Source organism: Canis lupus, chromosome 11, assembly GCF_003254725.2.
Source record: "Canis lupus dingo isolate Sandy chromosome 11, ASM325472v2, whole genome shotgun sequence".
Lineage (NCBI taxonomy): Eukaryota > Metazoa > Chordata > Mammalia > Carnivora > Canidae > Canis > Canis lupus.
Window position 1 is genome coordinate 24,977,997 of NC_064253.1, and position 25,986 is coordinate 25,003,982.

Genomic DNA, 25,986 nt, shown 5'->3' on the forward strand with positions numbered 1-25,986 from the left:
CCTGGGACTGTTGGCTCTATTAACATTAATTAAAATAATGCTGAAATTTAATTGCTGGTATAATACAGAACCCAAGCAACAATCCTTAACTATGTTTATCACCATTTATGCAAAATTCTAACTTGCTTCCGCAGATTGCTCAGTGTTTGTATTACAGCTAAAAAGATAATTATTCCTAAGAAAACCATTTTAACTTGTAAAGAAAGATCCAAATACTTTTTTTAAAATTTTTTATTTATTTATGATAGGCACACAGTGAGAGAGAGAGAGGCAGAGACACAGGCAGAGGGAGAAGCAGGCTCCATGCACGAGGAGCCCGATGTGGGATTCGATCCCGGGTCTCCAGGATCGCGCCCTGGGCCAAAGGCAGGCGCTAAACCGCTGCGCCACCCAGGGATCCCCCAAATACTTTTAAAATTAATTGTTTAATATATGAATAAAGATGAAATGAAACAGTTCTCAACTTAAAAAAATGAATAATCTACATAATGTATAACATATGCCTGGCATGTCTGGCAATGCCATTGCAAATTAATGATGAGAAAATAAGGTGTTAAATAATCCTAATTCTACCTCTCCTACTACTGTGCTCATTCAAAGCCTTAATTTCTTAATTTTCCACCTTTAGTATTAATAAAATGAAGATCTGTAATATCTTAAATATTATTTTACATCAAATCCAAGATTTACAGTTATTGAAGAGAATAAAATAAACCTCAGGGGGCGCTTGGGTGGCTCCATTGGTTGAGCATCTGACTCTTGATTTTGGCTCAGATCATGATCTCAGGGTCCTGGGATTGAGCCCTGAGTTGGGTTCCGCACTCAGCTGGGAGTCTTCTCTCTCTCATCCTCTCCCTCTGCCCCTTTCCCTGCTCACTGGCATGTGCTCTCCTTCAAAAAAACTAAAGAAAACAAAAAAACTCCAGATCATATTTGAGGATCATTACCAGCACTTGAGACTCAGCAAGTGACAAATTGTTGCATCTTATTTTAGCAGAAGAGGTGTATAATTTAAACAGCACATTTTTGATATTTGAAATTTTAGGGTTCTTGGGTCTAGGTACAAGTTGAAAATCCTGATTGGACAAGGTCAGGTATTCTAAGTTTTAGAAGAGCACAGGAAAGGCTAAGAAAGCTATAGCCAAGATTAATTGGTAAGCAGGTATCTCAAGGGCCAAATCTTGCAGGTGAACATTCAGTATGTGGCAGCCTGTCATTTCCTGAATCACCGCTGAGCTATTGAAGTACTTTAACTGTGGGGCGACTTTCCACACCTAGTTTTATAGGACTGTGCTAACATGACTAACACCAGAGAACCTATGCCATATGCAGCTGGATGGATATTTTCCTAGACACAGTGGTAACCCCCATCAGTTGTCATTTATGTATGAGGGGATATAATGTTTTCCTTTCTTCCTATCAAAGATTTGCACAATTTCGAATTGTTCTTGGAGATTTTAATTTTGCTGGTATTCAGCAAGCCAATCGTATCCTGGGACCCATTTACTTCATCACTTTCATCTTTTTTGTGTTCTTTGTCCTGCTGGTAAGTATGACCGTATATGTTCCCTTTTTTGCTTATATTTTTTTAGAATAAAAAAATGAAATTGACTTAGAAGAAATTACAGTATCACTGCTTAGCTGTCAGAACTTTTTACATTTATTAGGAATTGTGTGGATTCCTAAGAATCCAGGCTATGTCCTGTGTCTAGATGTTTTCAATTTGTCCAAAGGAGACCATAATCACAGTAGTTACTATCTTGGTGTCTCCCGTGTGCTAGTCATGTGCTCAATCTTCTCCACATATAACTTGAATATCCCAGGTCTCTCCAGCCCGAGACATCCCACACTGGTAGGGATGAATATGCTCTGCCCATAGCTAAAAGCTCCTTTGTGATTTTTAGAAGTCTCCAGGATGGGTCTTCCATGTGTGCTCAGGACAAATTTATTTGGTCTTCCTAATCAGGAAAACTTGTTTTCCTAGTCCAGGCATTGCTGTAGTCCTCCTTAAAAACATTTTGTCAACGTGCAGCAGTTATGCCCTGGTGGTGGCCAAAAGTCCTCAGAGTGACAGAGTTGGGCCTCAGCGAATGGTAGGCAGAGAGTAAAATACCCTTACCACAGCTGTTTGTATTATCTGAACAGAGTATTCATAAGAGCTTTAGTATGGCTGTGCATTTAAACAGCTTATGGAATTTTAAAAAAATACTCTTATGAACATATAGTTACATTATTCTATTTTCTTCTGATATGCAATGTTTACCAATTAGTGTATTTGCATGTGTGTATATATACATATATACCAGTTCATATGCATATTTTATATTTTCTCATTTACCATAAACATATTTTCCTATATCCACACTCTATACATTCCTCATTCTACTATGTTATAGTCTGCATGGCCATTTCTCTATTACTGATCATATGAGCTACGTTATTTTTATTTTTTTTTAAGATTTTATTTATTTATTCATGAGAGACACAGAGAGAGATAAAGAGCGTGATAAGCAGGCTCCATGCAGGGAGCCTGACATGGGACTCGATCCCAGGTCTCCAGGATCACGCCCTGGGCTGAAGGCAGCGCTAAACAGCTGAGCCACCAGGGCTGCCCCATATGAGCTACTTTAAATTTTTAAATCTAATTTTACAAATCCCAGCACTCATCAGAGTCACTAACATGTAAGTTTTTACTGAAATAATTATGTGATTTTTTTTTTCAGAACATGTTCTTGGCAATTATTAATGATACCTATTCTGAAGTGAAAGCTGATTACTCAATAGGCAGACGACCAGATTTTGAACTTGGTAAAATGATTAAAAAGGTATGTCCAAGTCTTTTCCTAACTCAAATTTTTTACGCTTTTATGTATTTATTCATGAGAGACACAGGAGGCTTTAGTTCACATTTGCAAGATTCAAGGACATGTTGAATTCTCACTGCCGACACTGGATTAGGGCCCCCCGCATATTCTTCACCCAGCCTTGAGTATAGTAACATCTTCTGGCCTCATTCCTGCGCCCGCCCAGCTATGTTATCACTTCTCTGCCAAAATTCTTCAGAGTTTCTCCGGGCCCATCAAATAAGTCCAAGGGCCTCCTTAAGTCTCACAGTCCCAACTTCTCTCTAATCACTATCACTGAACTACATATAGCGTTCCTACCTTCAACTCCATTTACAGCATTGTTATGTCCCAGCTCGTGTTTGAGCACAATGCTGTGTACCATCTCTTGCTGTACCTCTCCCCCTGCGCCTCTGCTCATGTCACTCACTGACCCCAGCAATGCTCCCTCCATCCTGACATTCTGTTCTCCTTGACAGATTGGCATCTTCCCTGTCTTCTTCAGCACCTACTTCACTTGAGTTCTTAGCAGAGTCATGAGTGTGCCATCTTGCCCACCTCTGCATAGCCATGGCTCTAATCACATCACTTCACATAGCAAAAGTCCTAAAAGACGTGAGGTTATTAGTGTTTGAAAACCGTCCCAGAACTCACTTGTAAAATGAAACTATTAATATGCCCTCCAGTGAGCTAAAGTGTAGGTTTTTTCATCTTTTTAAAGATTTTTTTATTTATTCATGAGAGAGAGGCAGAGACACAGGCAGAGGAAGAAGCAGGCTCCATGCAGGGAGCCCAGTGAAGAACTTGATCCAGGGACTCGAGGATCACGCCCCGGGCCAAAGGCAGGCGCTAAACTGCTGAGCCACCCAGGGATCCCTCATCTTTCATCTCTTGATTACCATGCTGCTAATGTGCATTAGAGTGTTAACATTCTTTTTTTTTAAAGATTTTATTTATTTATTCATGAGAGACACAGAGAGAGGCAGAAATGTAGGCAGAAGGGAGAAGCAGGCTCCACACAGGGAGCCCAATGTGGGACTCGATCCCAGGACTCCAGAATCACAACCTGAGCTGAAGGCAGACACTCAACCACTGAGCCACAAGGCATCTCAAGTGTTAATATTCTTAAATGCAATAAATGTTAATAAAACTTCTTAATCATTTTTTTCAAGTGTGATGCCCACAAGAGCACCCCTTTTTTTCACTAGCAGGCAGAAAACATATGCAGTGACAAAGTGAAGGAAAGAAAATCATAGCATTGCCTCCATATTTCTTTAGGGTTGTAGTAGTCCCTAGAGACAAGCATTCCATATTTCTTTTTCCTTGATCAGAATATAGGATATTTATTTGCTGAAGTTTTAAACTATTTTTAATTATGTCTAGAGTTACAACAATGCTCTTGAAAAGCTCAGATTAAAGAAACCTGAACAGGATGAAGACATAAGGTAGGGTTTTTAACTTACCATTTAAGACTGTATATTATATGAGAAACTCACAATAAGTGAGGTCTTGATTGCAAAACAATCACCATCCAATGTGTTGATTCCAAATATGTTGTCAATACATCCTCCAATAGTGCCTAATTCTGAGAGTGCTATGATATTCTAAGCTAAGCTAATTAAAAATTAATAGAACATATGCCATGCCACTCAGAAAAAGCTTTAGCAGAAAACTGGACAGGACAATACAGACCCCCCTAAAAAGGTAGTTAAAAATTTTAGTCTGCACTAAGCACACTGACTTAGCTATCAAAATAAAAACATTTTTATACAAAATATTTAAGGATACCTTTATATTTAATAAATCATTTTGCTGCCAAAATGCTTCCCAAGACCAGGCCTGTGGCCATGGGACATAATATAAACACTTTTTTATATCTAGAGATGTGACACTCTGGAGAACTTATTAATGACCACATTTTCCAAATGACTGGTGTTATCAAAAAGACCAAAAATGCAGTTCAGAGCCTAACTATAGAGCTGATATTTTATGTTGGCATTTCCTTTTCTACTGTCATATGTCTCTGGTTTTTATTTTATATTCTTAGTATGAAAGGAGATTTGGCTGAGCAAGCCAGAAGAGAAGGCTTTGATGAAAATGTAAGATTTTAACTTTCTCATAAAGATAGCTTTATTAGAAATATGCCTACAGGAGTTCTGATTAATAATTGAAATGATCTGCATTCTTTAGAGCAGTAGCTGCCACCTCCAAAAACGTCTCCCAGTCTAGCTATTTTGTTTAGAACAAGTCATTTCAATGCTACAAGCTACCTGTCTTATTGTTGCTCTCAGCCAGATTCCTGGTCCTACAGCTGTACAGTCGCTGTGGGATTATCACACAGGATTTAGTGAGTATACTCTTATTGACATGATTATATAATTTTCCTCTTGATATCATTAATGTGATGAATCACTTTAATGTTTTATACAGTTGACCCTTGAACAACAGAAAGGTTATGTTTACAGTACTGTAAAAAAAATCCATGTGTAAGTGGACCCACACAGTTTAAACTTCACGGGTCCACTTATATGTGGGTTTAAAAAAAAATACAATATTTATTACAAATGTATTTTCTCTACCTTATGATCTTCTCAGTACCTTAATACAGTATATAATACATATTATATACAGAAAATGTTTTAATCAACTGTTTATAGTATAGGTAAGGCTTCAATCAACAATAGTCTATTAGTTAAGTTTTCAGGGAGTCAAAAGTTACACACACATTTTCAACTGCACAGGGGTTGGTGCCCCTGTGTTGTTCAGAGGTCAGTGGTACATGTACTGGAGTGAGGTTTCCAACTCTGAGGTAAGGGAGTCCCAAAATGGAAAGGCTGAAGGTTAAAATGAACTTTGTGGTGTTGGATTAGAATTGTAGATGTGCGTGTGTATTCTATAGCTCTATCTACGCACTAAGTCTAGAAGTAAAAACTAGGTTAGTTGCCCAGACCTTGGTTTCCAAATACCATTCTCTTCTAAAAGGAACCAGGGCCTCTGAGGAGATATGGCTACATTCCAGGGCTGGAAAATACAACGTGAGTCTGGAATATCTGGTTGAGCCAGAAAGTAAAAGCGCTCAAAGAATGATGAAGATCTGTTAAAAAGACAAAAGGTCAGGTTCAAGGGGCCCTCACTAGCCAAATCTGGGAATATTTAAGCACCATAATGAATAATATGTGTAACCCATTGAATAACATAGGATTCCACTGACCTAAACATATACATGGACAAAAATTGGAGGAAAATGGAACTTCTGCATACTTCTCCACAAAATGCATATTAATTACAAAAAAAAAAAAAAAGGAGTTATGTCAGGGTGGGGGAATCTGGCAGACAGTGCCTTGGTCAGTATGGGAAAAAACTGAAATCATACATCTTTTGATAAGATGCTAAGAGAACACAGCTTTTATAATGCTCTTGCCAAAGATGTGTAACATAACAAAATATCACACAAAACTAAACTACTGGCCTGTATTCTTCAAAAGTATCAAGAAAGCCAAGGTAAAGCTGAGGAACTACACCAGACTGAATGAGAGTAAAAGACAAATCATTGTAATGCCTAATCCTGGACTCTAGATCCTTTTACTATAAAGGGCATCACTGGGACAACCGGGAAATTCGAATGGGAGACTCAGCATTAGAGGATAATAATCTATCAATATCAATTTTCTGATTCTGATGTTTATGCTGTGATTATAAAGGAGAATGTCCTTGTAGCAGCAAATACACACCGATGTGCTCAGGGACAATGGGACATTCGTGTTGGCAACTCCAGATAGTTCGAAGGAAAAAAAAGTGTATTGTTTTCCCTAAGTTTGAGAGTCTTTAAATCATTTCTGAAATAAAAGATGATGTAAATTGAAAATCATACTGTGTTCCCAGGGGAAATCAGCTAGAATGAACATAATACTCATCCAAGTAAAATATGGACTTACAAGAGAGAAAGAAAACCAGGTTAGCATGACAACATTCAACACCATAATCAAAAGAACCATATCTACAATATGCAAGGAAAGAAAATGTAAGCCAAGCATATTTATATCCAGCAGACCTCTGCTTCAAGTGTAAAGGCTCAAGTAGTTTTAAACATGCAAGAAGACAGCGCTGGACACTTAACAAGCGCAGAGACGACAGTAAGAGGCAGCTGCTATCCACAGGGAAGATAGGAGATGATTAGGACCTTAGACCCGGGAGAAAGAGCCCCAGCATCGCTGCTTGGCTCGTGAGGGAAAGCACCACTTTGCCGTGAACATCAAGGCGGGTTTCACAGAAGTAGTGATGGTTGAGATGTGGTTTTTTTGAACAATGAGTCAAGTTAACTAGGCTGTCTATTTAACTCGTAGCACTGATACAGTCACATTTTAACAGGCCTGGTCATTTAGAAAGAATTGCAGGGCCTGCCACCTCAACACCACATTAAAGTGTAAGTGATTATGTCAGAACACGAATGCTTTGTGGGCAAAGTAAAACTAGCAGGATTGGAAGCCATCCTTTCCTACTTATGCTATGTTGGCTAAAGACAGACTATCTGATGGAGTAGTTTCTCCAACCAGAACAGCACACACTTATCCCGTAAACAGTGTACAAATTTGGTGTCACCATCCTCTCTGGGGAATGTAATCAGAATCCTCATAAAGGGATCCCTGGGTGACACAGCGGTTTGGCGCCTGCCTTTGGCCCAGGGCGCGATCCTGGAGACCCGGGATCGAATCCCACATCGGGCTCCCGGTGCATGGAGCCTGCTTCTCCCTCTGCCTATGTCTCTGCCTCTCTCTCTCTGTGACTATCATAAAAAAAATAAAAAATAAAAAAAAGAATCCTCATAAAGGGATCAACTTCGGTAACTTTGGTACTTCACATTATTGCTGGAGTAGGGCAGTATCATACTGATTCACCAAGAAGTCTTTGGATCACCTCTGGACACAAGGTGTCCTCTTTCCTATTTTTTTTAAAGTGCTATCCCTATTTTTTTACAACCTAAGAGTGCATTTTTTCTAAAGCTGGAAAAAAGTTCTTTGGACACGAAAAGGGAAGTGAGTGGTGGTGAGGACAAAACAGGAAGGACTCTGTAGGAGCAGAGACAAACGCAGCAACAAGAATTTTCTGGTATGCCGAACTTATTTTGGGGTCTGTGGACAGATTGGGAGTGCGCAGATTGATGCAGTAATACGGAAAAGGCGCCTGGGGACTCTAGTCAGGTAAGGCAACAGGGGTGTGGCTTCCAAGCAGCTGGGAGGGCAAATACCCACAGATGTACTCAGAAGTACATTGACTTCATTAAACAACAGAAGTACAGAAAAGAACAGCTTAGCCTTAGCCAAGCGAAGAACAGGGAACATCAGAAATTCAGCCAGAGAAGCAGAGAAGAGGCAGTAAAACAAGAATAAGCTGATGATTTTAATTAAAAAAAAAAACCCTAGTTCCAACGAACAGTTCTTACACCAAGTCCTCTCAAATGAATCTGCCGACTCACAGACCTGAAAGCCGGGTAGGGCATCCATGGGGCTCAACATCACAGCCCTGGAGAGTGGACTAGTTTAAGATTCTCAACCCCATGGTGCTTGTGTGCCAAAGACTTCATTAAGACAGAAAATTTTAAAGGCTGCAGCTACAAATGGCAACTATATTTGTCCTCTGCCTTGACAGGAGATCCAAAGTGCAGAGCAGATGAAAAAGTGGAAAGACAGGCTTGAGAAAAAGTACTATTCCACAGAAATTCAAGATGACTACCAGCCTGTCACTCAACAAGAATTTCGAGAGTAAGTAACTTCCAACCAGGGCACTGTGGGCTATCATGATATGGGGGGACTGGGGACACAAGCTACAGTACTTTCCTGAAACTAGACCTTTTGGAGATGCCACCCCTTTTTCTCATTTTTACCCAGCTTTTTGTTTTTAAATATTTTTTTATTTATTTGAGAAAGAGCATGACCAAGAGGAGGGGCAGAGGGAGAAGCAGGCTCCCCGCTGAGCCGGGAGCCCAATGCAGGACTTGATCCCAGGACCCTGGGATCATGACCTGAGCCAAAGGCAGACACACAACTGACCACGCCACCCAGGTGCCCTTTTTACACAACTTTGAAATTGAACAGAAAGCACAACTCTACTTGTTTAGATCTAAGGTGAGAGTGAAACCAATTGTTTTTATCCTTTTATCTCCAAAGAGGACTGCTATTTATATTGGATATGAATGGCAGAAACTCTTCTCCAGTTTTAGAATAGAAGATCCATACTTGGCCACACTAGGCCATGTTTTAGAAACTCCCAAGTACTTCACGGTAGGTACTAACAACCTGCTGACTCTTTACGCACAAACGTATGTTACTCATTCTCTGTTACTCATCCTCTAGACTCTTTTTATATGCCGTGGAGCTGGAGAAGGAATTACACTATGTCAGTTTAAAACTAAACCGAGTGATGCGAAAGCTTTCAGCTCTACAATCTTGAGACAAGGGCATGTGAGAACATATGGTATGATCACTGAGCATTTCTAACAAAGATTTCTCCTTGTACTGAATTATTTGGTAAACATGTGCCCATTATAGATACACTGTAAAAACACTACACCTATCTATCATCAAACTATTTTCAGAGCCAATGATAATCCCAAGAGATTTCCAAATATTAAGTGCCCTTGAATGGGACCTCCTGTTCGATCCGTGCGTATTACAGCAAGCATCCAGAGTACACACACTGTAACACATAAAGGATTTTATGAGATTTATTAAATTCTAGCAATGTGAAGATAAAGTACAAAATAATGCTGCTTATGGTTTGTGGGGAAGATCTCTAATAGGTCACTAAGTAGATAAAAACAGTTTTCTTAATGTTACCTAAAATATAGAAATGTTGGTGCTTTTATCATGTACCATACGTTGTAACTTCTTCTAGGATAAATTAATAAATCCTTAGGATTCTGGAAAACCATTATATAATATGGACCCCAAATAAAATAATCTCATCTCCATTCTTCCCAATTTGAGGTCACCTAGAAAAAGTTAAAATGTAGAAGAACAAACTTCCCAATTTCCTACAGAAATTTCACTAATACTGGAATACACACTGGAAATTCATCTAGAAAGCTTCTAAAGTAACACATTTAAGGTTTCCTAAAAGTGTTTCTTCAACTACTCTAAAAGCAAAATATACTTTAAAAAACAAAGAACTAGGTAGGAGTATCAGGGCTAAGAGAAGTCAACTTAATGTAGGAGAAGTATGAATAAGGGCACCCTGCTTGGGTGGTTGGAAAAATGTGTGAAGTAACTCTTCTAATTTCTTTAGTAGGTTCCTTCCATAAGCCCCCTTAAAAGAGCCATATGTTCTCTTGGCCCAAACAACAACATGAGACCATAACACTCAACTTCTACGTTGGTGCTCAATCAATTTTAAATCTATCCACCTCAGTCAGGGCAACCTTTTCTCTTAGAAATAGTACCTCAAGTTTGCTTATTAGGATAGTTCAAAAAAAAAAAAAAAAAAAAAAAAAAAGGATAGTTCACTTGCAGTAAGAAGTGCTGACGGTTCTCTCTGCATCTTCCCCCTAGATTTCCACAAAGCTATCAACAAACAGCGTGGCCTTTCCTTGTCTTACCAATCCTCAGAGCTGCTGCCAGCCAAGAGACTTAGTCACACTCTTGTCCCCCAACATGGTCCCTGGTTGAGGTAACTCAAACAAAGCCTAAGAACATTAAGGGAAGGAAACACTTAAGGTCTCCATTTTCTTTAACTTCTAATGAAAACAAAACAAAAAACATTTACAATGACTTAGAACACTCAAGTTCTTTTATTACAAAAGTCTATACAATGAAGTGCCAGACACAGCAATGCAATTATATTGGTGGCCATATATATCTATATATTATTTGTATATAGATATACAGCTTCTACTTGTACCAAAGTAAAACTATCACAACTGCCTAATTCTACCACCTACTGCTCCACTATGACACACAATACTGTCACGCAGCAGGTACGTGCCACCATGCCACTTTTGACTATTCTACTCGCAGCCAAACATTAACAGTGAATAACCAATACCATGAAGCAGCTGTTAATTCTAAAATGAAACCAATCAGGCCACTGACTTATAAAAATATGGTACTCATATAGATTTAGCATTATAAAGAAGGAATATATTATTTAAAACATTTAAATAGTGCATATGGACATTTTTGCATGTGGTATATAAAACATTCATATAAAACAATATACAGTGCACATTAAATCAGATGTTTGGATATACTCCTGTCTGGAGACTGAAAGAAATTAAATGTACACTGCATGCTGGATTCAAATCAAAGTGATAATTTCTTTTGGCATTTTCAATTCATTTTTCTAGGTATACATTATGAATAATCTAGCTGTTATCAAAAGGAAATCACACGGAAAGGGCTGGATTTAGTGCTTTATTCCCGAACTACATGTTCACCACGAATGAACATTCCTTCCCCCCCAAAAAAGGCATTGCACACACAAGTGAAATGTGAAATACTAGAAACACTACTTATTCTCGAGCTACTTCATGTGCTTACTATGTAATAGTGCCAGAAGTATGAGGTTCATGCTTCCCTCACTTGATTAAAGTATGTTGCAGAAGTCCCATTTTTATATGGAACTGTTAGTATTCTCTAGTTAAGAAAACCATGCATGAGTCAATGCATGCAAAACATGGGCACAAAGTGAGACACTCATCAATCCAAAAAAGCACCAGGAAAAAAATTAACACTTAGATTAAGCCTAACCAGAATACACTGTTATGAACTATATTCTTAGCCCAAATAAAGTCACCGATCTGTGAAAATGATTAGCAGAATACCAGAAGAGTACCTGAAGAAAAGCCATGCAAAGCTAAAGAAAAAAAGATAAGCTTAGAGTATATGACAAGGGGCATACCACTACGCATCTCTGAACACCACTACACAACTGCTTTAAACAGCATGTGACTGAGCAAAGTGTTCCTGTTAAGAGGATGTTTTATGGATTTTGCTGATTAAAAGAGGAAAAAAAAAATGATGCAACCCCCTGAAGGTACATGTAAAAATGCAGTGGTATAGCCCTTGTTAAGAAAAGATTTAATTCAGGCATAATGATTCTTTTTGCCAACTTAGACCCATCTGACTGAACACACAAAGCTGAGCACCATCAGTGTTCCTACAGACACATGGCTATTTTCTCACATTTTCTGGAGGTGGATGGGGGAAAAAATACAGGATCTGATTCAGACAAAGCACATCATCACCAGCTAATAAACAGTAACTGAGGAAACAGTAACTTATGTCCCATAGGCAGCATGTGATATGATTCAGTTCTGTGTTGATGTGTGGTGTGTGTTTTCACTATACTAAAACAAGGTCACTTTTTGGTCTACCCTCTGTTATCTTCATCCAGGAGCTGTGTGACCAGTGAATTGGAAAATTTTGCTAACATACGACCTGTGAGAAAGTGTCACTTTGGAAATCAAACAGAAATGTGTTCCACAGTAGGACTTGAAATTTCAGTTGATTTTGGTTTTCTAAGAAAACATAGGACATAGTTGCATTTGTGCACATTTATATGCTTTTCTTTCAAATTTTCAGTCATTCTGTAAGAAAAAGGCAACCGAAGAATTCAATGTGAAGATGTTCCTCTGAATTTCCTTCAGTAATTAAAAAAATAATAAAAATAAAGTTGATGATAACAAAAAGCTTGTATCTCCAAAGTTCTTGAAGTTGAAAGAATAAAGTACTAGTCTTTTGCTAACAGGATGTATCTGTAGTACAAAACAATGAAGAAAACTGGATGTTTGCTAAAGGTGTGGAGAGGACAGTCTGTGGTTAATATGGAACACCACGCTCCCTAAAGAGGGTCTACTTACCCTCCCATTTTTCTCTAGTGGCACCACAACCAAGTACAAAATGATACTCCTGGAGTGCCTGACAAAATGAACTCAAGTACCAGCCAAGTACACACGATGATAGCTTCAGGGAATACAACTGATTTTTATGATGTTTTCAAAGAGCATACTTTATATGGATTTTGAAGAATCTTGTTTGCTGATAAGAACTTCAAGAAGCCTAAGTTTGGCTTTAATTTTCTTGTACTCCCTATACTCTTCAAGCACTGGAACACGATCCTCTTTCTGGGCATTCCTAGGGAAGAAAATAAAATCTGTAATATTCTAGAGATCATCTGAAAAATAAAGTTCCAGAAGCTGTCCTAATATGAGACACAATGTTATCAAATATAAACTCCAGTAAAAAATTCCTCTGCAAGAAAAAAGATTACTGGACTAATTCCCCCCATCTCCAAGAAACATTCCTAAAAAACTTCTATTTCTGACGAATTTCTCTGCTGACAGATTAAATAATGCTATATTTTTATCAATGATCATTGCAAAGAACTAGGAAGTAATTAAATATCTTATTAAGATATGCACTGCTAAGCTCAGTCAGGTCTATGAGTGTATGTCAAGCGCCAGAGGTTACAGTCATTTCATACATTTACCAAACTGTGGCTTCAATGAAGTGACATGTAAAACATCTTACCCACAGAAAAAAGTAGTTTCCTCACTTTGTATTAATGACCCAATGCATTTCAGTTTAATCTCTAGGTAAAGCATCAAACCATCCTGAGTATAATTATAAGCAAAGTTTTCTTCCATTCAGACAAAAAAAATAAGAAGATACTTGAAAAATGCATTCTTACACTGAGGGTTTTGTTTGTTTGTTTGTTTGTTTTTTTAAGATTTTATTTATTTATTTGAGAGCAAGAGAGAGAGACATGAGCAGGCGGGAAGAGTAGGGAGAGGGTGAAGCAGACTTCTCGCTGAGCAGGGAGCCTGATGTGAGGCTCGATCCCAAGACCCTGGGATCATGACCTGAGCTAAAGGCTGGCACTTAACCAACTGTACCACCCAGGCACCCACACTGAGATTTTTTTTTTTAAACCATTTTTGCCAACTACACAGAAGTTTCAAAGTAAACACATTTTGGAATTTGTAATGTAGCTACTGGCTTGGTAAGACCGCCCAGTTACAAACATGGAAAAACTTTTCTGAGGCCTGAGATAACACTCATTTCTGGCCACCATCTGATTTAGAATGTACTTTCCTTAAAAAAAAAAAAAAAAAAAAAAAAAGGAATATTTTTCTTACTTTTCAAAGAGTTCCACTGGGTCAGCTGTGCCCAATTAGATAAAAGCACATGCCATATTGTATTCTAGAAGCCACACTGCTGACTGGCACCCTGTTACATATCTTAGAAATGGGGAACCTGGAATGGCCCAATAGGTAGCCTAACCAGCGATGGTCTTAGTATAAGATCCACACTAGGTGACAATACCAATCATGTTAAGGGACCTTTCCTAAAAAGGAAAAATAGGGGCACCTGGGTGGCTCAGTCAGTTGAGTGTCTGACTCTTCATTTTGGCTCATGTTGTGATTCTCAGGGTTCTGAGAATGCTCATCTGGGAGTCTGCTTGCGATTCTCTCTCCCTCCCTTCTCTCCCCTCCCTCTCTCTAAAATAAATAAATAAATCTTTAAAAAGAAGGAAAAACAAAAATAAAAGGAAAACATCTTATTTCACAAACATTTCCAAAAGGGTGAGAATGTAGAATTCAAAAACACAACATAACTGCCACTCAACCAAGCCTAGAACAACTCTGAAATACTGTATCAGATGTTTACTCTGATTTTTTCTTGCAGTTAATAGCAGGCCTTCAAAGTAAGAAGGTATGTTTTATACTTTTATTTTCAATGGTAACATCCTTACATGCACCATTTATTTCTATTCCTATACATTCTTTTAATTTAGCATATAGGCACTTATAAGTTTAAGGAGAAAGGACTCAGTTTTGTGATGTTCAACAAACCTTCCATTCTGTTGATAAAATGCTTCTTCAAATTCCCGTAATGTTTTACGTAGTTTCTTTTTTTCAGCTCTGGCTTTCCAAAGTTGTTCCAGTAATTCAGGCCTAAAATTTTAATAGGAAGAAAACATTACTAAAAGAGCACTATGGTTCTTAGCAGAGGTCCAAACCCTGGCTGCAAACTAGTCAGCTGGGGAGCATTTAGAGTATCACCCATGCCTAAGCTACAGCCCAGACCAACTAAAAGGGAATAGCTCCAAGTAGGGTTCTGCATCAGTATTTAAAGAAAAATTAAAGTGAAACCAAGGCTCCTATGGAAAATAATATGGACGTTGCTCAAAAAATTGAAAACAGAAGTACCATATGATCCAGTAATTCCACTACTATTTACCCAAAGAAAACACAAACATTAATTCAAAAAGGTATCTGTACCCCTATGTTTATTAGGTCATTATTTAAATAGCAAAGATATGGAAGTAATCCAAATGTCCATCAACAGATGAATGGATAGGGACGCCTGCGTGGCTCAATGGTTTAGCGCCTGCCTTCCACCCAGGGCATGATCCTGGAGTCCAGGATTGAGTCCCACATCGGGCTCCCTACATGGAGCCTGCTTCTCCCTCTGCCTGTGTCTCTGTATCTCTCTGTGTGTGTCTCTCATGAATAAACAAATGAAATCTTAAAAAAAAAATAGATGAATAAAGAAGGTATGGTATGCGTGCATGTGCACACAAACACACACACATACCACTCACACTATGGAATATTACTTGGCCATAACAAAAGAATGAAATCCTGCCATTTGCAACAACATGGATGAACCTAGAGGGTATAATGCTAAATGAATTAAGTCATAGAAAGAAAAACAAATACCCTATGATTTCATTTATATGTGGAATCCAAAAAATAAAACAACCATATAACAACAGTATCACTAATATCGAGAACAAACTAGGTAGCTGTGAGGGAGAGAGCTGGGTGGGGAGCTAAGTAAAAAGGTAAAGGAGATTAGGAGGCACAAACTTCCAGTTATAAAATAACAGGTCACAGAAACAAAAAGTACAGCACCAGGATGTAGTCAATAATACTGTAGTAACATTGTATGGTGACTACACTTATTGTGGTGAGCACTGAGTAATATATAAAATTGCTGAATCACACACTGTATATCTGAAACTAATATAACATTTTATGCTAATTATACTTTAATATAAAAAAGGCGAAGCAAGGGTTGAAAATCACCATCACACACCGTTAACAGGGAAAGAGGCTGGCAGAGAACAAACCTAACTTTCAGCTAGTTTCAGCACTGTGTTATGAAACAAATGTAGGATTTTAGTTTAATTTTTAAAACACACTAATGTTTGATAAAGAAAATGTGAATGACAACATGTATTTGTAAATCACACCCTTTAAGAAGGGTGTATCTCTCTCTCTCTTTTTTTTTAATATTTTTTTTTTTTTTTTTTTTTTTTTTAAGATTTTATTTTTTAATTCTTATTTATTTATGATAGTCACAGAGAGAGAGAGAGAGAGAGAGAGGCAGAGACATAGGCAGAGGGAGAAGCAGGCTCCATGCACCGGGAGCCCGACGTGGGATTCGATCCCGGGTCTCCAGGATCGCGCCCTAGGCCAAAGGCAGGCGCCAAACCGCTGCGCCACCCAGGGATCCCTTTTTTTAATATTTTATTTAGTTATTCATGAGAGACACAGGCAGAGGGAGAAGCAGGCTCCATGCAGGGAGCCTGATATGGGACTCGATCCCAGGACCCCAGGATCACGCCTTGGACCAAATGCAGAGGTTCAACTGCTGAGCCCCCAAGGTGCCCCAAGAAGGGTGTATCTCTTGAGCATTACATTAATTCCCTCCAAGTGCCTGATTATATAACACTGAATTTCTTGCCATGTAAATTTCATTATACAAATAGATTAAAAAAAATCACAAACCAGCACACATACATAGAAGCTGCTCGAGTACTTGACAATCGGAGATCCAGAGCCAGTTTTTCTGGATTTTCTTCAACATCAGATTCAGAGTTTTCCAATGAAGATTGTGCCTGTACAGCAGTTTTCAAGATATCAGTTAGCTCAGAGGACAGGGTAACACCATCTTCTTCTTCTTCCTAAAAAGATATCAAACAAATCATCAAACAGGCCACGACTCTCAACTTTTTAAGGAAGATACGAGAGAAAGATTTCTCTTAAGGATTACCTTGATTTCTTCAAAAAAATGGGCAGTTTCTCCTTCTATGATTGGTTGTAGCATCTGACCCCTTCGCTTAGTAGATGGAGATCCCTGTAACATTAAACATGGTTTATACTTTAAATATCTAAATCAGGGATGCCTGGGTGGCTCAGCGGTTTTTGCGCCTGCCTTCGGCACAGGGCATAATACTGGAAGTCCCGGGATCGAGTCCCACATCAGGCGCTCTGCATGGAGTCTGCTTCTCCCTCTGCCTCTGCCTCTCTCTCTGTCTCTCATGAATAAATAAAATCTTTAAATAATAATAAATATCTAAATCATTCAAAGAAAGCTTCATTCACTACGGAACAGATACTAAACTTTATTTTCAAAATCTTAATCATACAATTTAAAATTTTTCAGCAATTCCTTACTAAATTCATTTTTGCTTATGTTTAATTGTTGTGTACCCACACAAATGCTAATTGATCATTTATGTCTGGATAATCTAAAATGGCTCATTCAATAAGTAAAAAATAAAGTATCACATGTAATTTTATTCAGAGCATTTTCCTTTTTAACAAGAGCTGTCAACTTTTTTGGTCTAGGACACCTTTTAAACTCCTTTTTAAAAAGTAACAGCTTCAGGGAGCCCCAGTGGCTCAGTGGTTTAGTGCTACCTTCAGCCGGAGGTGTGATCCTGGAGACCCAGGATAGAGTCCCACGTCAGGCTCCGCCCATGGAGCCTGCTTCTCCCTCTGCCTGTGTCTCTGCCTCTCTCTCCTTCTGTGTCTCTCATAAATAAATAAAATCTTAAAAAAAAAAAAAAAGTAACAGCTTCATTGAGATATAATCCACATAACATAAAATTCACTCCTTTAAAGTGTACAATTTAGTGGTTTTTAGTATATTCAAAGTTGTGCTACTACCACCTCTAATTCTAGAATAGCTCAACACCCCCAAATGAAACTCTGTACTTATTTAGCTATTAACTAATTTGCCCTCTCTCCCTACCTACCCTACTTTCTCTCTATGGGCTGGCCTATTCTAGGTTGAATTTCACATAAATAAACCCTACAATATGTGGTCTTTTGTATTTCATTTCTCTCACTTGGCATGTTTTTAAGGTTTACTCATATTGTAGCATAGATCAGTACTTTCATTCCTTTTTCATGGCTAATATTCCATTATATGGATATACCACATTTTGTTTATCCATCAGCTGCTGCACATTTGGATTTCTTCTACATTTTAACCATTATAAATGATGCTATGAACATTTGTGTACAAGTTTTTGTGTAGACGTGTTTTCAATTCTTTCAGGCATATACCTAGGAGAACTGCTAAGTCAGATGGTAACCCTATGTTTAACCCTTTGAGGTACTGACAAACTATTTATCAAAGTGGCTGTACCATTTTCCATTCATCAGCAGTGTGTCATGTAAGCATTCCAATTTCTCCACATCCTGTCAAACTGTTGTCTTTTCGCATTAAAGCTATACTAGTGGGTATAAAGTGGCATCTGAATGTGGTTTTTATCTGCATTTCCTAGTAACTAATGATGTTGATCATCTTTTCACATGCTTAATGGCAATTTACTTATCTTCTCTAGAGAAATGTCTATTCAAGTCCTTTACCCAATTTTTTTAAAGATATATTTAAAAAAAATTAAAATCAAATGAGAGAGCTTGAGTGAGCAAGTGGTGGGAGGGGCAGAGGGAGAGAGAATCCTGAAGCAGAATCCCTGCTAGGCAGAGCCTGAAATGGGGCTTGACTCCAGGACCCTGAGATCATGGCCTGAGCTGAAATCAGTAGCTGCTTAAAAGACTGAGCCACCCAAGGTGCCCCTCCCCAATTTTTAATTGATTTATTCATCTTTTTATTACAGAACTATAAGAATTCTTTATATAGTCTAGATACCAATCCCTTATCAGATACATGATTTGCACACATTTTCTCCCATTCTGGGGGTTGTCTTTTCACTTTCTAAAATGTACTTTGAGGGATACCTGGGTGGCTCAGTGCTTGAGCATCTGCCTTTGGCTCAGGTCGTGATCCAGGGGTCCTGGAATAGAGTCCCACATGGGGCTCCACGTGGGGCATCCCAAGGGGAACCTGCTTCTCCCTCTGCCTGTGTCTCTACCTCTCTGTGTCTCTCAAGAATAAATAAATAGGGCAGCCCGAGTGGCTCAGCGGTTTAGCACCGCCTTCGGCCCAGGGCCTGATCCTGGAGACCCGGAATCGAGTCCCACATCAGGATCCCTGCATGGAGCCTGCTTCTCTTTCTGCCTGTGTCTCTGCCTCTCTCTCTCTCTCTCTGTCTCTCATGAATAAATAATAATAATAACAATAATAATAATAATAATAATAATAAACAAAATCTTTAAAAATAAATACATAAATAAAATGTCCTTTGGGACACCTGCGTGGCTCAGCGGTTGAGCACCTGCCTTCAGCCCAGGGTGTGATCCTGGAGACCTGGGATCGAGTCCCACAACAGGCTCCCTGCATGGAGGCTGATTCTCTCTCTGCCTGTGTCTCAGCCTCTCTCATGAATAAGTAATTAAAAAAAATGTTCTTGATGCGCAAAACTTTTTAATTTTAATGAGGTCCTATTTATTTAATTAATTTAATTAATTAAATAAATAAATTAAATAAATTAAAGGTCCTATTTATTTAATGAGGTCAGTGTTTTTAGTGTCATATCCAAGAAAACACTGCCTAATTCAAGGTCACAAAGATTTATTCTTCTATTTCCTATGAGTTTTAGTTCTTACATTTAAGTCAATGAACCATTCTGAGTTAAACTGTGTCATATAAGGATCTACATTTATCTTTTTTTGCATATGAATGCCCAATTGTCCCAGTACCATTTGTTGATAAACTGTTCTTTCCTATGCAACTGTCTTGGCTTAACTTTTATACTTCAAATTTCTCTGTATGATAGTCATATTTAGGAGTCCATAAGATCTAGCAATACTTGCTATTCCTTCAGTTTAAAAACAAACTTGTGGAGTTCTAAAATGGTTTTCATAAAGAAATTCAAAGGCTAATTGAATTTGAATTATGAATATGTCAATGATACACAAAAAAGCTTTGTAATCAAGGGTCAAAACTGTATGAAACTGTCTTATGTGCAAAGAACATAACCTATACAGGATTTCTTGTTCAAAATAATTGATTATATATAGTGTTGGGATGACCAACTCAAAAACAGCCATTTAAAAAGAATCTGTTTCTGAGGGTTAAAAAATGCTCAGAAGGCCAACATGAACCTTCTAATAATGAGTAGTCAGGTAGTCAAAGCCTGAAAGAAATGCCCATGCAAGTGACTATCGATTTAAAAATGACCTTGCATGCCTAAGCAAACCATATCTCCACTGAATTAATTCCTACAAGATGATTCAGAATGGGCTACATGCTGTTTTCTATTTAAGCCTAAGAGAAATCTAGAGCCATACTATCTATTGGTTAATTTGGAGACAGCACTTAATCTGCACATAAGTATTTGAGTTTTACTTTTTCTCTAAAAATATACACAATTGTAAATACGCATTAATACTTTTTCATTTAAAAAGATGAACTTAAAAAAAATAAAAATAAAAATAAAAAAAAAATAAAAAATAAAAAGATGAACTTGAAAAAAAAGGAATTTATTAGACTGTGTAATTAAGTCAATATCATCATAAGAGCCATCACAAAACTGGTATGTTTTCAAACACAATAATTTAATTTGAAAGAAACTAGGCCAGGGTCTGAAATATGTTTTGTTTTGTTTTCTTTTTTTAATTTCACAAGGTAGATGACCCTGGCACATCACTTCTTGCCCCAGTTTCATCATCTGTAAAATGATGCCATCATCTGCTACTTGTTGTGACTTGTCAGGATTTAATGACATCTTCATTTAGTGTCATACATAAAATGCTTTTACATGAGCCTGAGAGATGGTAGGTAGGCACTGATTATTAATTGCTTATTCTTTTAAAAGTAGTAACCTAACCTTACATAGTAGGTCTTGATAAAATGAACTAGATAAATCTTTGTGTGTTTTACTCACAAGGACAGGAGTGATGCTAGCTCTTGTCAGCATCTGTTTTACAAGTCTGTATCTCTCATAAAGAGGTTTCACAATGTGCCTTTCTTCCCTGGTCACCTAAAGTAAGAAAAATGGAAATTACCTAGTCATAAGAAATTCTAAATGTCCAAAACATTAAGCAATATGACTTTCTACCAACTTTTAAGAAGTTATTTTAAATAAGTAGACAATCTTATAAATGCAGAAAACTAGTCTCTATAAACTAGCTCAAGATGTGGGCCACAAAAGAAATTCATGCTCTTTTTTAAGGTAGAAAATGAAATTTCTTTAGCAAAAGAGACATTTACCGGCCTTCCATGCTGACTTTCATAGTAAAGAAGACTTTTTTGGAGAGAAGTTTTCTCTTCTATCAAATGATCTTTTGTCATTTTCTAGAATTTAAAAGAAAAAAAGAAAAACACTCATTGGCACCATCATTATTTTCCTCAATATCACAATGTAAATAATTAGGGTGAAAAGGGCAGCCCATCACCACTCCAGCCTACACTAATAAGGATACAGCCTTTCCTTACAAATTTGCAGACAACAGTTTTCAGTCGCCTGTAGAATCTGGTCTTCAAGTAAGTAGATATCCACTCTTGGTGAGCTTGGATAAGTTACTGAAATGCTTTTTGTCCAATATTCTAATCTATAAAATGGGGATACTTCACCCTACCTATCAGGGCTCTAATGAGAACTAAATGAGCTGATATGTTAAAAGGCATTTATAATTTATAACAGTGCCTACCTACCACACAAGAAATACACACAAATGCCTACTGTTTAATTTTACAGTCTTTTATTGGCATTATTACTCTAATTGTTTTTTTTCTAATTTTGTATAAACACACAAAACATACATATACCAACAGCACAGATCTTGTAATTCAGTATTTCTACTAAACTATTAAGTAAATCTGGCAGCAGTGTAAGTGGAAAAGATCCTGAAAAAGTACACTGCCAGTTTATGACCTAAACTTCTAATCTATGAGCTCAGCTTCCTTTCCTATGACACTTTCTTTACATTGCAATACTCATCTCCTATCTTTTAGTACTCTAAATTACAGAGGAGGAAGGGTATCCCAAATTTATTTGTCCGCAGAACCTTCCCAATTTGTTCCAATGGACCACCTTTAACATTCCATAAAATACCCTTTTGAATCTAGACATAAACTCTCTACTTATTCTCAGGATTAGATAATACTATCTTATTTCTCATCAGAGTGGAATAGAGGTTAAAAAAAGAAAAAAATAAATTTTCCTCTCACAAATATAAATTTAGATTATGTATAGTATATTCCTCTAACAAATATAAATTTAGATTATGTACATCCAGTAGAGGATAGCTGGGGTAAACTGCAAAACACTGACTTCAACCTCAAGCATGCACCTTAAATCTAGGACAATAAATGTGAATAAAGCTAATCCAATCAAAATCATTTCTAGGAAAAGGGGTGGAAGGAAGGGAAAGAAGGTTGGCTGATTCAACCCAAAATTAAAAAACAAAAAAAGCTAAGGGAAGGGAGTGATTAAAATTTCTAATCCAGCCCTGATCAAGGGAGATAAAACACTCCAATATTTAAACCATGAAAGAGGTGTACTCTGTTGTTTAGATAGGAATGAGCCATAGGGCTCATTACTGCCAAGACAAAAGTTTACATGAGGCCATCTCTGTATTCTTGCAGCAAACCTCATCTGATAAATAATTTGGGTTTCCAAGTGCTTTGACCAGGACTGCCCTAGGCTTGGGCTTTGAGGAATGGTTCTTCAAAAAAATTCATTTATTCAATCCTCATAACAACCATATTGTCTTAGTATTTTAACAGACATCCATATCTGTCATAGGACAGTTGAAGGGACTCAAGGGCAGAACCCAAATAAAATAATGAGTCAGGGCCTGGCAAAAGCTAAGAGCTCAATACATGTAACTATTAAGATACAAGGCCCAAGATTCAAGCTCAGTTATGTTTAAGCTTTATACACACTCATCTTGCCTATTGTTTCTAATATATATGAACAGATCACGACCTTTTTCTTAAGATTTTATTTTTAAGTAACCTCTCAATGCAGGGCTTGAACTCACAACCTTGAGATCAAGAGCCGTATGCTCTACCTACTGAGCCAACCAGGTGCCCTTTAGTTTTACTATTATGATTGTGTCCCAGAATGACTGGGCATTTCTGGTGTTCAGATAAAAACATGTTGTTTATCTATAAACCTGGGGAGCAGACTCAGGCCAGTAAGACTACCTACACATCTCCATGACACTGGGTAATTTTTTTGTTTTAGGGACTCTAAAGGCTAGTATGGGCAAAATCATAGCTCAAGATTACTTTGATATCTTCTGGAAGACACCGCTCAACACGTTTTTCTTTCAGTCTTTTCAGAATAAGTTCAAGTGTTGCTTCCTTAGATGGCTTCTTCTCCTTCGGAATGACCCTGGATTCATCCTCATTCTCTTCATCTTCATGGTCTAGAGAAGAGCCAAAGCTTTTCGGAAGAGTGTTACTACGTGGGCGTGTCTGAGGTACAAATTCTCCATCAGAGCTTTTGTGTTTTGCATCTATATTTCAGAACCAAGAGGACAGATAGATCAGTAATGATTTTGCTAAAGATCCAAGGGTTAAAAAAAAAAATCCAAGGGTAATAAGCAAGATATGTAACAGGATAGTGGACATTAACAGCACACAGGCTCAGATATTTCAAGGTTATATGAAATACTGAAATCTATATGTGGCAAGCTATACCATTCGTTCTTTCAATGACAATTCATAGAAAGCCTACCATAAAGTAAGATTCTCTGATAAGCACTGGTAATACAGGAGTAAACAGAGACATGACCCCTGTTCTTTTGGAGCATATATTCAAGAAAGTAAAAATAAAAACCAAGTAACCAGATTCATAAAATAATTTCAGAGAATGCTAAGTGCTATAAAGGAGAGAAGACACAATGGCATCACAGTGCTAAAAGGAATGTGCTTTGGGAAGAGCAATTATATTTAATGGACTGAAACAGGACTTTTTGAGATGGTAACACCCTAAGTGAACATGGAAGCAGCAGCAGCTAACCCAGCCTAGAAGATTTAGGGAAAGAGATCTTTTCCAGTTGAGGCAATAGCCAATGCACAGGCACTGAAACATGGCATGTTTAAGGAACAGGAAATGAGAGTGGAATGTGATAAAATGGCTAAGGACACAGTAGGCAAGGAAATGAGGTAGCTAAGGATCCATATAATCTCAGATCTACATGATCACTATTTCTCTCCATTATAAGGAGTTTAAGTTAAAAGGGAAGCTTACTGAGGGGTCTAAAGATAGTTAACAAAGTTTTTTATTCTGGCTGCTATGCAGAGAATGAACTTTGAGACAATAAAAGTGGAAGAAAACTGGAAAATTAGTTAAGAGACTAATGCTTGTCAATTTAATATAACCATTAGTAACACATTTAAGGTAATGATTTTGACTGATGGTTGGAAACTGGCATTTTATAAGAAACTGCTTCATAGAATTGTAGGGGAAAGTCTAAAGAGGTAAGGAAGCTTATTTTAACCACAGGGATGTTAACTCAATGACAACAGGGATACCGTCTTATTCACTGCCAAAGGCCCAGATGTCTACAAGTACTTGGTACTTAATGACAGTAAAAATTTTATTGAATAAACTCAAATGAATACACCAAAATGTGATGCTACAAATTATAAACCCATAGTAGGTGCAGATAATTTTTAAGTATTAACAATTACTAAAAAACATGCTGATTAAACACGCACAAAGTAAATATAAATTAGCAATTGCTGTGCTAGGCCAACACCCATAACACAGAACTAGTTTTTATTTAAAGACTTATAATTTTTGGTCTCTGTAGTATAAACAGTTGATTGTGATAGTGTTAAATACCCATCAAAAAATTTTTTTAACATTTTATTTATTTGAAAAGGAGAGAGAGTGAAAGACTCATAGTACAAGAGCAGGGGGAGGGAGAAGCAGACTCCCCACTGAGCAGGGAGCCCAACTCAAGGCTTGATCCCAGGACTCTCTGATGACAAGCCAAAGGCAGACAGACGCTCAACTGAATGAGCCACCCAGGCATTCCCCCATCAAAAATTCTTAATTCTTAATGAAATATCTACCAAAAATCAAAACCGTTTAATATGAACTATATTTCAGATAAACCTTATTATATCACCTATAAATATACAATCTAGGGCACCTTTCAAAAGACTATTACTAACAGAAACACCAGAACGACATACAGGAGAAAAAAAAAAAAAAAAAAAGACATACAGAAGAATATAGTAGTATAACTTTGACCATACCTAATAAAAGAACAGGGCCACCTGGGCGGCTCAGATGCCCTTGAGCATCTGCCTTCGGCCTACATCATGATCCTGGGGTCCTGGGATTGAGTCCCACATCAGGCTCCTGCAAGAAGCCTTCTCCCTCAGCCTATGTCTCTGCCTCTCTCTCAGTGTCTCTCATGATTAAATAAATAAAATCTTAAAAAAAAAAAAACTAATAAAAAAAAGGAAACTTTTTTTTTGCCAAACAGCATCTCAAATTTAAATTATCAAAAATTATAACCATAATTGTCGTAGAATTTAATTCTCATTAATTCATGTCATAGAATTATTAATTCATATAATTCTCATGCAATTATGAGAATACTGTAATAATGAGAATTAAAAATACATTTAAAGCACATATAATATTATAAAAATGATATATTTCCTACCTTTAATTTGCTTCCGCAGTTTGGTAAGCTCTGTCATCCATTTTAATACCTTTGGATTGGCTGCAATATCACTGTAGGAGGGCTAAAAAATTAAGGAACACTGACACCTCTGTGGTAAGAGATAATCATTAAATTTTTTTTTTTTTGTTATTTGTTTTGGTTTTGAGGTTTTTTTTTTTTTAATAATTATTAATGTATGCCTAAATAATACTTCACAGTTCCCACAGCAGAGATTTCACTCCATCCTTGTTTCATCTTATTTTATTTGTATACAGATGGTATATAAAGTAAAGCTCTCTCAGAGCAGAG

General features: G+C 37.4%; 2 protein-coding genes across 27 annotated transcripts in view; one reads left to right on the forward strand and one right to left on the reverse strand.

The window, feature by feature from the left end:
- The window catches only part of PKD2L2 (polycystin 2 like 2, transient receptor potential cation channel), a 34,159-nt gene extending 21,634 nt beyond the window's left edge, over positions 1-12,525 (forward strand). For 2 of the 9 annotated variants that reach the window (XM_025432713.3, XM_025432716.3), the window contains exons 9-15: positions 1,426-1,546; positions 2,724-2,825; positions 4,227-4,288; positions 4,891-4,942; positions 8,490-8,602; positions 9,194-9,314; positions 12,231-12,421. In XM_025432713.3, the coding sequence (XP_025288498.1) occupies positions 1,426-1,546; positions 2,724-2,825; positions 4,227-4,288; positions 4,891-4,942; positions 8,490-8,602; positions 9,194-9,290 (547 nt within the window). In that variant the 3' untranslated portion in view covers positions 9,291-9,314; positions 12,231-12,421. Of the gene's footprint in view, positions 1-1,425; positions 1,547-1,984; positions 2,094-2,723; positions 2,826-4,226; positions 4,289-4,890; positions 4,943-8,489; positions 8,603-9,193; positions 9,315-10,387; positions 10,506-12,230 lie in introns of all 9 variants that reach the window. The other 7 variants (XM_025432712.3, XM_025432715.3, XR_003129921.3 and 4 more) reach the window with 6 other exon arrangements.
- Positions 10,608-25,986, reverse strand: part of FAM13B (family with sequence similarity 13 member B) — an 86,711-nt gene continuing 71,332 nt past the window's right edge. For 15 of the 18 annotated variants that reach the window (XM_025432701.3, XM_025432703.3, XM_049091810.1 and 12 more), the window contains 8 exons: positions 25,678-25,759; positions 23,279-23,508; positions 21,254-21,337; positions 20,928-21,023; positions 16,901-16,984; positions 16,648-16,811; positions 14,692-14,793; positions 10,608-12,970 (listed from right to left, as the gene is read on the reverse strand). In XM_025432701.3, the coding sequence (XP_025288486.1) occupies positions 12,847-12,970; positions 14,692-14,793; positions 16,648-16,811; positions 16,901-16,984; positions 20,928-21,023; positions 21,254-21,337; positions 23,279-23,508; positions 25,678-25,759 (966 nt within the window). In that variant the 3' untranslated portion in view covers positions 10,608-12,846. The remainder of the gene's footprint in view (positions 12,971-14,691; positions 14,794-16,647; positions 16,812-16,900; positions 16,985-20,927; positions 21,024-21,253; positions 21,338-23,278; positions 23,509-25,677; positions 25,760-25,986) is intronic. The other 3 variants (XM_049091816.1, XM_049091813.1, XM_025432710.3) reach the window with 1 other exon arrangement.